We start from the raw sequence: 12,382 nt of genomic DNA on the forward strand, positions 1-12,382 counted from the left end.
CCCACTCAGCACCCCAACGATGATGGATTTTTAAAGGCTTTCTTGTGTCAAAAAATAAACAGGATCCCCCCCCCCTTTCAATGGCAGGAAAACCCGATTCAAAGAGGAGAAGAGAGGAAGAAAAATGAGTTCATAATCCCCCCTCATCAAAGTCAATCTGTCAGTGAACTGGCATGCAGGCACAGAGTTTAATTCCAACCCAAATTGGAGATCCTTGGCCGCCTCTCCATTCCTGTCAATAGCCTTATGCACATTGGAAAACCATCGTTATGAAGAGCCATATGTAGACTTCTATAAGACTTGTGTAACTGTCATGCATTGCGACTGTCATATGGTGTGGCTACCATACAGTTTGACTGTGCCTTTATCCAACACAAATCCAAAGCCTTTTGACATGATATAATTGCATGTGGACAGACTACGAAAACATAAATCGTAAACCAAGATTAGGCTTGATGTAACATTGGTTTTGCAGGGCCATCTGATTTACTTTCCGAATGCATGCACAATTAGCAATCATAAACAACCACTCCTGTTTTCCTTGGTAATAATCCTCAGGGCAATAACTGATGTTGTTGATCATTTCAGATTAGCCCTCAGTCTGCTTTAAAAGGCTTAGCAGCTATAAGAGGATGAGCTGGTTAGCCAGATTGATTATCTGTCTGGGGTGAAGATATACATTTGATCCAGATAGAACAAACACCACTGCGAGAGGGTTTTGTTGGTCTGGCATTGCCAAATGGGGAGGGGTGGGGGGTCCGATTGGGAGGGGCGCAAGAGTAGCTCTTGAGAAAAATGCCATCAACAATATGACTGAAAATGTAACTGATGGAAGAAAGGGTGGAAAGGGGGTTGTGGTCTGTGCTGGGTGGAGTCTAATGGGAATAGATGCTTTTAAATGCTGTCTGGTTAGGAGCTGTCAATCAAAGTGGAGCGGTTTCCCTTTGAGCGTCACAGCAGATAACTCGGCGTTAGGCCAATACATGGATGGCTCTAGCTTTACCACAAACGTGTGAGGTATGGCATGGGAGCCCAAATGCTCATCTCATCAACTCCTGATCTGAGACTACATCAGCCACGCTATCCTCTTTTGACTTGCCTTTCTTTCTTTCTTGGTTGAATGCAAATGGCTGGTGACATAACTAAAGTCCAGGTTGGGATGGGATGCGGAGGGCACTACCAGGTCTCCTCAGGCCTTCCATTCCTCCAAGAAAGATGAGTCCAACCCGAAATCCAGTGCCTCTAACCACCATCCTCTCCTATTTTCTTTTTCTTCCCTCCATCCCCTCTCAGTGGTGTGCTTTCACGTCAAGTGCTCTGTAATTATCCCCTTACACAGATACTGGAGGAGCTTCACTCTCTCTTTCTCTCACGCTCTCTCTCGCTCTCTCTCTCGCCCGCTCTCTCTCTCTCCATTCCTTCCTACCCTCTCTCTCTCCATTCCTTCCTACCCTCTCTCTCTCTCTCTCTCCATTCATTCCTACCCTCTCTCTCTCCATTCCTTCCTACCCTCTCTCTCTCTCCATTCCTTCCTACTCTCTCTCTCTCCATTCCTTCCTACTCTCTCTCTCTCCATTCCTTCCTACCCTCTCTCTCTCTCTCGCTCTCTCTCTCTCTCCATTCCTTCCTACCCTCTCTCTCCCTCTCCACTGCCTCTCTCGATGAACTCCAGACTCTGGTTCCCTTCTCTCAGATGATGGGTAGGTTTTGAGGTCCAGATCAGTCCGACTCAGATGTTTGTGGTTTGGCACATCTGCTTGTAAACCACCTGTGTAACTGATAGAGATGATATAGTCCACTGTGATGTTCCCTTGGCATTCCCCGTGGAACACAGAGCCCTGGTAATTACAGACCAGGATAGCGAATGCTGGTCTCTCATCATAAGTTAATGCAGCCACTGACCTCATCATCTTACAGTACATGGGTTGGGTTCTCAGGGGAAAGGACCCAGAAGCATGAGTGTTTTATTGCAGGTTTATTAAAGGTTCATTGCGTTTCTATGACCGTGATTTGATATGATGTTCACCCTTTTGATTGGGGTGATCGTGGCCTGCAGGCCGACTCTAGTCTTCACGGAGTTTAGAGGATTATTAAGGTAGAAATATGATGTATAGAACTGGCACGATTCCCTACTCTAAGTGACAGAGAATCATGTATGTTCTACACATCACATTTCCATCTGACTTGCTGTGTAATCTACGAAAAGAGTCCCAGGTTAGCTTTTCTGGGTCAAACAGGGGCTCCAGGGAGAGAGTTCCAGGGGCCCAGGGGAGGTAGCGTGTTTCCCCCGCACTGGGCTTCCTCTCTCTGAGTGTGGGCGTAGGCCGACTGGAGGAAATGTGCCGACTCAGACCCTGGAGTAAGGCACTCAGTTCACCCCAACGGAGAGAGGGAGGGAAGGGGGAAAAGTAACAATCCAGAGACGAGGGCAGAAGGAGGGGGGCACAGTAGGAGGGTCAGCTGGAAGAACCAGCTGTAGTGTGTGTGTGTGCGTGTTGATATAAGGAGCTGTGTGCAACCAGCGTTGAGCGATGCCCTGTTGTGTGGCGGCGACTGAAGCGAGGAGGGTGACCATGGCGATGCCAGACCATAAACCACCCCAATTAAAGTCACAAACGTCCAACTGCAACATTCTGCCCACAACGCAACATATTATGTGGTTGTTCCCTATATCCTACAATGACACTCAATATATTGCATTTGCTGATTACCATTGACATTCTATGGAATAGTAAACTCAAGCATACCTGCGCTGCACACAAACTGTGTCCGGCGGTCCATGTCCGCAGTGCATCCACTAACCAGCCTGTCATTGGTCCAGGTCTGCAGTATCTTATGCCCATTGGCTCAGTCAACACGCAGAGTCTGGGTGGGATCTATCATCAGACATCAAAGTGGAGCAGGCTACTGCTTGATCCACAGAACGCCAGAGCTCCCTCAGAAGCCTGGCTGGAGTTTTTCAAACAGACATGATGTCAGATTACATAGGCTTTATGATATATGGTCTGGACGAGTAGTTGTAGTACACATGTGGGCATCATATGATGGCTCAATACAGCCTGGTTATAGGATGGATGATGACGATGTGCTCTCTAATTTGTGTAAATACACCAACTGGTTTTCCTGTATTGTAAGGGTGAGTTTGGGTTGTGTTTGTAGGTTGCCCATCACTTAGGCTACACAATGGTGGAAAATAAACAATGTGGCTACAAAAACATTAAGAACACCTTCCTCGTATTGAGTTGTGGCACCTGTTTTGCCCACAGCACAGCCTCCATTCATCAGGGCATGGACTCTACAAGGTTTTGAAAATTGTTCCACAGGGATGCATGTTGACACCAATGATCCCCACAGTAGTGTCAAGTTGACTGGAGGTCCTTTGGGTGGTGGATCATTCTTGATTCACGCGCGGGAAACTGTTGAGAGTGAAAACCCCAGCAGCGTTGCAATTCTTTACGCAAACTAGTGCTCCTGGCATCTACTACCATACCTGGTTCAAAGGCACTTGCATATTTTCTTGCCCATTCACCATCCGAATGGCACACATACACCATGACTCAATTGTCTAAAGGCTTCTTTAACCTGTCTCCTCCCCTTCATCTACACTGATTTGGAGTGGATTTAACAAGTGACATCAATGAGGGATCATAGCTTTCACCTGGATTCACCTGGTCAATCCGTCATGGAAAGAGAAGGTGTTCTTCAGGTTTTATACTCTCAGCGTAGTTATGTAATTGCTATATTTAGTTCCTGTATGACATTTTGAGTGTGTCTTAATAGAATAGTAACACATTTTGTTATGGAAAATGCAGGCTATTTAAGGTGAGAGGGGAAAAACATCTGGTTTATGTTCTTGTCCTGAGTTTGTAGTTGTGTGTATTTGACAGTGTCTGTCTGTCTCTCATTTACAAATGGTGTCTGTAGCACACCCACCCCTTCTGCTGTGTTTAGTCTGGGGACGTGACAGCCTTTCAACTCAGGACCAGCGTCACACACACACACACACACACACTGCCTAGGGCCTCTATCATCGGAGTGACAGGAGAAGGCAGAGTAGTGTTTAAGGACCTGTCAGACATCAAGACACACACACACACACACACACACACACACACACACACACACAAAACCAACAAAAAAGAAGGGTACAGTTGAAGTTGGAAGTTTACATACACCTTAGCCAAATACATTTAAACTCAGTTTTTCACAATTCCTGACATTTAATCCTACTAAAAATCCCCTGTTTTAGGTCAGTTAGGGTCACCACTTTATTTGAAGAATGTGAAATGTCAGAATAATACTAAAGAGAATGATTTATTTCAGCTTTTATTTCTTTCATCACATACCCAGTGGGTCAGAAGTTTACATGCACTCGATTCGTATTTGGTCGCATTGCCTTTAAATTGTTTAACTTGGGTCAAACGTTTCGGGCATCCTTCCACAAGCTTCCCACAATAAGTTGGGTGAATTTTGGCCCATTCCTCCTGACAGAGCTGGTGTAACTGAGTCAGGTTTGTAGGGCTCCTTGCTCGCACACACTTTTTCAGTTCTGCCCACACATTTTCTGCAGAATTGAGGTCAGGGCTTTGTGATGGCCACTCCAATACCTTGACTTTGTTGTCCTGAAGTCATTTTTCTACAACACTGGAAGTATGCTTGGGGTCATTGTCCATTTGGAAGATCCATTTACAACCAAGCTTTAACTGATGTCTTGAGATGTTGCTTCAATATATCCACATCATTTTCCCTCTTCATGACGCCATCTGATGATTTGCACTTTTCACACCAAAGTACGTTCATCTCTAGGAGACAGAACGTGTCTCCTTCCTGAGCGGTATGATGGCTGTGTTGTCCCATGGTGTTTATACTTGCGTACTATTGTTTGTACAGATGAACGTTGTACCTTCAGGCGTTTGGAAAGTACTCCCAAGGATTAACCAGACTTGTGGAGGTCTACAATTTTTTTTCTGAGGTCTTGGCTGATTTCTTTTGATTTTCCCATGATGTCAAGCAAAGAGGCACTGAGTTTGAAGGTCGACCTTGAAATACATCCACAGGTACGCCTCCAATTGACTCCAATGATGTCAATTAGCCTATCAGAAGCTTTTAAAGTCGTGACATCATTTTCTTGAATTTTCCAAGCTGTTTAAAGGCACAGTCAATTTAGTGTATGTGAACTTCTGACCCACTGGAATTGTGATACAGTGAATAATAAGTGAAATAATCTGTCTGTAAACAATTATTGTAAAAATGACTTGCGTCATTCACGAAGTAGATGTCCTAACCGACTTGCCAAAACTATAGTTTGTTAACAAGAAGTTTGTGGAGTGGTTGAATTTTTAATTTTTTATGACGCCAACAAAGTGTATGTAAACTTCCGACTTCAACTGTACTTGTTTAGTCCTTGGCTATGCCCCACATCTCTCTAGAATTTAATTTAAAAAAGCTATTTTCACATCAGCTGTTGTCACCAAGTCCTTATACATGTAAACACAAGAAGGGACAAAACCAAATTCCATGTAATCAATAAAATGGAACAGAATTACATATAATATAGGGATTGAAACCCAGCCTGAAGTCCTCGTTCTCTCTCTAGAAAAGCTATTTTAGTTAAGGAGTAACATTAAAAACAGACTAATATATGCAGACCCGTATGACCCACCAACATTAAATAACTATACAGAAATCCCTAAAATTAGTCTGATAATTGAACCTAGAGGTTTGCCATGAACCAAGAGATTTTGAGTTCAAATCTCAAGTGAGGTCATGTTGAATAATAATGACTGCATAAATGGACGTGCACAATGTAATCATGCATGTCAACGTGTGTAAAATATTTAAGTTAAAAACGTATGTTCAAAGCAAGGTTTGTGTGTGTGTGTGTGTGTGTGTGTGTGTGTGTGTGTGTGTGTGTACTTTAAGGTACTGCTTAAGTAATGTTTTGGCGTATCTGTACTTTACATGACTATTTATATGTTTTACAACTTTTACTGTTACTCCACTACATTTCTAACGAAATTAATGCACCTTTTTACTCCATAAATGTTCTCCCCGACACCCAAAAGTACTCGTTACATTTCGAAAGCTTAACAGGACAGGAAAATTGTCAAATTCACACACTTATCAAGATATCATTCCTACTGAGTCTGATCTGACGGACTCACTAAACACAAATGCTTTGTTTGTGAATTAAATAAACAGTGTTGGAGTGTGCCCCTGGCTATCCGTATATAAAAAATACAATCGTGTCCTCCAATTTGCTTAATGTAAAGAATGTGAAATGATATATACATTTACTTTTGATACATAAGTATATTTAAAACCAAATACTGTTAGACTGTTATTCGAGTATTATTTTACAGGGTGACGTTTATTTGAGTCAATTTCTATTAAGTTATCTTTACTTTAATCAAGTTTGACAATTGGGTACTTTTTCACCACTGGTAACCAGTTGCACAGCACTTTTTTTGCACAGCACTGTTTTTACCCACATATAATGTATAGTTGAATGAACATTTGAGAAGTTTTGTCAAGTTAGAGGTAAGTTTGGGCCAAATATATATATTTTTGTTTAGGTAGCATGGCTGTGAAACCAGTTCCTTAATAATCATTTGAAGCAACTTGATTTTGTTGTTGTTGTTGCAGTGTATCAGCAAGAAGGTGCTAAATAAGAGTCTGTTTGAAAGGGGGGTCATATAAACATTGCCTTAGATTTTTTTTTTACAGGTAATATACCACACTTTCTGTCTGAAATGGGTATCTGTCTCTCTCTCCCCCCTCCTCTCTCAAAGGATAATAAGATTACAACAGGAATGTGTGAAAGCTGCTGTTTGTACAGCTATAGAGAAAGACTCCCAGTCTTCTCCATAGCTGTGAGAGTAAAATATGGATGTGTGTTCTAACCTCGTAAATGTCTCTGGCAGACAACGGTATGCACCAATCTCAATGCCAGACGCACTGATCAAAGGTTTAGGCCACCATCCCCAAACTGTACATCACTATCATTAATAGAGCTGTCAAGGGGGTCCTTCGGGCTTTTATAGGGCCTACTAGATGTTATATCATCGTAGGTGTCTGGCAAAAACAATACGTCAATTGAGACTATGTTCAAATCACTCTACTGCTGTGTGCTGAACATTCCAAACCGTTTCGCGAGCTGTCAGTCAGATTTCACATGTGGAGGGGATGCGGATAAGTGCATTACCATTTGCTATGACATAATGCATTACTCAATAGGTGTATCAAAATATACCACCCTAGAAATTGTATTGCTCCTCGCAGAGTTCAACTGAACTGATTTTTGTTTTAATGGAATCATTCAAAACACACAAGTATGGTCTGTGAGGAATTATGCCTTTGCAGGGGTTAAATGGTAGTTTCATCGTGCGTGTGTGTTTTTCCGTCATAGTGGGAGGCCTGGGGAATTCTCTACGGAACAAACCACATATAGGACCTCTGATTATATCCTTAGCTAACCAACCATAACTTCTAGGGGGCCCGTCAATGAACGTCCACTATTTAGAGTTCATATGTCGTCATCAGCAATAAGACATGTTTATTACACGCTGTTTACATGTTTATTACACATGTTTATTACACATGTTTATTACACATGTTTATTACACATGTTTATTACACATGTTTATTACACATGTTTATTACACATGTTTATTACACATGTTTATTACATGCTTTGCTGGAACTGACAGGGCTGAACCATGAAAGATGGGAGGTGTGTTCTCTTTATCTACAGAGGAGTTCTGTACTGATGTGCTGAGCCTAGCACGCATACCACTGCCATAACTCGACGTGAAGCGATCCATACCCTTCTCTCCCTCCCAGTGAGAGACACACACAGGCACCTAAACATCCAGCTATGCCTTTATATGGGCTGTGCCTATTGTTTGTCTGCGAAGAAGGTTAGCGAATGTATGTGCTCCCAGAGCTGCAAATCAACTTTGATGGCAGGGAAGATTCCTCAGGTCTAATGCCAGTGCCAGCCTCGGTTGGGCAACTCTTAATCATGGTGTCTACATTCTGCTTTGGATACGTCAGGTAGCTTGCGTTTGTTTCCCAAGAGTCTTTGAATGCTGTTGAAACGGTAGAGCCTACAGAGAGTGTTGACATCGACTCGGTCATAACCACATTATTACGTTACGCCTTTGCTGGCCGTGAGTATGATGCGTTAATAGCCTGTGTGTTTGCGAGCGTGTGTGCTGTCTTAACATTCTATCGTTTTGTGTCCTGTGTCTTTCTGCAGCCATGGAGGAGTTGGTGTGTGAGCTGCGTCTGTTCCTAGACCTGCTGGACAGGGAGTATCTGAGTTCTGGGGTCAGGGAGAAGAAGATACTCATCTCCAACATCCTCCACAGGGTCCTCAACGCTAATGGTCAGAATCTAAACACAACCTTTACACAACCTCACGGTCAGACCTACAACCATCGCATAACCTTTACGCACGACCTCAGTCCGCTCATTTCCAACATTCTGCATAGGGTACCCAACGCTAAAGGCCAGAACCACAACCTTCACACACCCTTTGTCCACTTCAACCACATAATCTTTACACCACCTCAGTTCAGTTGAGGTCAGACTCCCAACCACCGCACATCAACTATTACACAACTTTATTCTGTTCAGTTTACCTCAATCCCTATTATATGTAAATCTGATCCATCTTATTGTTTTAAAAACATAACATGGATGAAACCAAATTCCAATTATTGTCCCTTCTTGTGTTTACTTTGCAGTCTTCCACTGTCTCTAAAGTCTATTTTTATCGCTCTCTTTCTCTCAGAGCCCTCGTTCAAGTCAGAGATCCACAGCAGCCTCCCGGCCCCCCCCCCAGATGCCCCTCCCAGAGATCCCACAACCCTGGCTGGTAAAACAACCTCACATCACCTCTGACCTCTAACCTCTGACATCACCACCTTTACATCACTTTACCCTTCACTGACTGGGCATGGTAGTCTACTGACTGGGCATGGTAGTTATTTATACTGGATCAGATTGTAACACAGCCTATAAACCTGATTGATCGCTTGATGATGTTTATTGTCATTCAAGAGGAAATTCCTTCCACATTCTTCAACCACAAGTAACTTGACACATTTGAGACATGTCGCATGAGCTCAATCCAGATCGCATGCAGTACTCTGTCCCGTGAATGTCACATCCAATCATATTGGAGGATGTTGTAAACATGTGAAGTGTTTCAGGGTGTTTTAACAGTCTCTTCTAAATCAGTAGGAAGGGTAGTTCTGAGATCGATATGTTTCTGCTTTCTCACCACCTCCCAACCCCTGACACTCATCAATAACACATAAGCACGGTGTATGTGTGGATGTGTGTGTGTGCTGTGGCAACAGAATGCGCGTGTGTGTGTGTGTGTGGCAACAGAATGTGTGTGTGTGCTGTGGCAACAGAATGTGTGTGTGTGTGTGTGTGTGTGTGTGTCATTTGTCTCCAAGCGGATGCGTCTGATCATATCCGGGTGTGCCATGCTATCCCATCAACCCCCTTCACCATGACAATGACACACACCTTGTTCTACAAAGCTGTGGTGAGGAGTGTGAGACAACGCACACACATCCACACAGCTTTATTTTCTTGACATTTCAGGGCTTTTTGGGGAGTACAAATGTTTGACCATTAAAACAAATCCTATTTTCCCTGACCCTTAACCTAACCCTATCCCTCAAAATCTTAACCCAACACTAGAACTCAAAATAGCATTTGAACAAATTCAGGACATTGAGTGAATTGTTAGGACATTGGGGTCCTGATGATAAGGTAGGAAAACGAGTACACACACACACACACACACACACACACACACTTACAGTAGAGTTTGTAATTAGATCCATCCTAACTCTGTCCTCCTCTCCTGACCCTAGTGTGTGTCTGGACTCTGGAACTCCTGGCTGCACTTCCCGGAATACTTTGAGAGAGGAGGAGGAGGGGGTGAGGGAGGGGTTACGGGGTCGTACAGTCAATTTCTCTCTCTTCCTCTCCCTTTGAAATTACCATTCATTATATTGCAATGCTGCCCTCTGGAAAACTGTCCAAGTAGCTGTGGTGTTTTTTTTCCAACCGTCTTTGGTTTCAGTTCACAAACATTTAATCTCGCTCCAATGTTCTCTCCCTCTCTCTCTCCCTTGGTAACTCTGTCTTCTCCATCCCTGTAGGTAATACTGTATGTTAGCGAGAGGGGGAGGAATAATAAATGTAATAAGAATTGAGACTCAAATCCCATTATTGTACCCCTCCCCCTCAGAACAGCCTCAATTTGTCGCAGCATGTACTTGACACGGTGTTCGAAAGTGTTCCACAAGGATACTGGCCCATGTTGATTCCAGTGCTTCCCACAGTTGTGTCAAGTTGGCTGGATGTTCTTTGGGTGGTGGACCATTCTTGATACACACAGGAAACTGTTGAGCGTGAAGAATCCAGCAGCTTTGCAGTTCTCGACACACTCAAAACCGGTGCGCCTGGCACCTACTACCTAACCCCGTTCAAGGGCAATTACATATTTTGTCTTGTCCATTCACAATCTGAATGGCACACATAAACAATCCATGTCTCAATTGTCTCAAAGCTTAAAAATCCTTCTTTATCCTGTCTCCTCCCCTTCATCTAAACTGATTTGAAGTGGATTTAACAGGTGACATCAATGAGGGATCATATAGTAGCTTTCACCTAGATTCACCTGGTCAGTCTCGTATGTCATGGGAAGAGCAAGTGTTCCTAATGTTTTGTGCACTCAGTGCATAGCATTGTGTCGGGTCAGCAGTCCTGAAATTTCTAGAATAAGCATAATAGCATCCTTTAGCAAGGTCCTCTAACATGCTAACACAGACCCTCTCAGTCACTACAGAAGAGGTATGATGGTCACATGGGTGGCATTTAGTTAGGTTCTCGTAGCGATTAGCAGAGAAAGAGACTGTTGATAGAGGCAAGGACCGCTGTCGCTAAAGAATTGTTATTTGTGCCAGGGCAGTTGACTTTTTATTGACCCTTTCCCCACAGCGTACACACACACACACACACACACACACACACACACACACACACACACACACACACACACACACACACACACACACACACACACACACACACACACACACACACAGGCTCTAATATCATTAGGGGTCAGGAGACCCTTACAGGATATCTGTTAATCAGATAGACAAAGATTGGGGCATTTTATTCCAACCAGCCAAGTCAACCTCACTTTGAACCACCCAGCAGGCTTCCCCTCGTGTGTGTGTGTGTGTGTGTGTGTTGTGTGTTAGGGAAAATGTATGAGAGAGTACTTTGTGTGTATGCTCAAGAGAGCGACAGCATATTGGAGGTGTTCATGTGACGATTTCTTCACCACTGCAAACATTTTTGAAACCTGAGGCCTTGAATGAGCTCAACCCCATTAAGAGTTCCCTTCTCTTGCTCATTCCCACACAGTAGCCCCAGTTTTCTGTGATTCCAGTCTAACACTGTCCTCAGTCAGGGCCAGACAGGAATGCATTGATCAATGAAATGGTTGTTCGTCAACACAGTGTCACGACCCTATCCCACTCCTGTTAACATGCAGACTGTAGAATAGAGGGTGCTTAGTGCTTGTCTTAGTAGATAGTATAGTAAACAAGGGTACGGCCCTGTAGCCGGGTTAAACCTGTGAAACCATTGTTTCACTTGGTGAGTACAGGTCCCAGTCTGGTTTAACCAGGCTAAGGGCTCTTAACTCCAGGACAGGAGTTTTCCTAACCAGGTCACATGGTCAGGGTGTCAGGTAAAACTCAGAGCCCTACTTCCAGGAAATGAAAGTCTTGAGGAAAAAATTGTCAACGGTTAATGTCGGTTGTAGACAGAGTGAGTTTCTTGAGGCTGCAGGGGTGAGGATGGAAACTGTTCCATGTGTAGAGAGGGATCTGGATACTTAGATCTCTTAGTTTTTTTTATTGGAAACATAGAATGAACTAAGCAAAAAAAGAAGCATCCTCTCATTGTCAACTGCGTTTATTTTCAGCAAACTTAACATGTGTAAATATTTGTATGAACATAACAAGACATAAACTGAACAAGTTGCACAGGCATGTGACTAACAGAAATAGAATGTGTCCCTGAACAAAGGGGGGTTCAAAATAAGTCAGTATCTGGTGTGGCCACCAGCTGCATTAAGTACTGCAGTGCATCTCCTCCTCATGGACTGCACCAGATTTGCCAGTTCTTGCTGTGATATGTTACTCCACTCTTCCACCAAGGAACCTGCAAGTTCCCGGGCATTTTATGGGGGAATGGCCCTAGCCCTCACCCTCCAATCAAACAGGTCCCAGACATGCTCAATGGTATTGAGATCCGGGCTCTTCGCTGGCCATGGCAG

At 43.6% G+C, this 12,382-nt stretch overlaps 1 protein-coding gene across 1 annotated transcript in view; it reads left to right on the forward strand.

The window, feature by feature from the left end:
* The window catches only part of LOC135510735 (actin filament-associated protein 1-like), a 57,825-nt gene that overhangs the window by 2,382 nt on the left and 43,061 nt on the right, over positions 1-12,382 (forward strand). Inside the window, exons 2-3 of the mRNA XM_064931900.1 lie at positions 8,261-8,390; positions 8,788-8,881. Of these exons, the coding sequence (XP_064787972.1) occupies positions 8,261-8,390; positions 8,788-8,881 (224 nt within the window). The remainder of the gene's footprint in view (positions 1-8,260; positions 8,391-8,787; positions 8,882-12,382) is intronic.

Source organism: Oncorhynchus masou, chromosome 23, assembly GCF_036934945.1.
Source record: "Oncorhynchus masou masou isolate Uvic2021 chromosome 23, UVic_Omas_1.1, whole genome shotgun sequence".
Taxonomy (NCBI): Eukaryota; Metazoa; Chordata; class Actinopteri; order Salmoniformes; family Salmonidae; genus Oncorhynchus; species Oncorhynchus masou.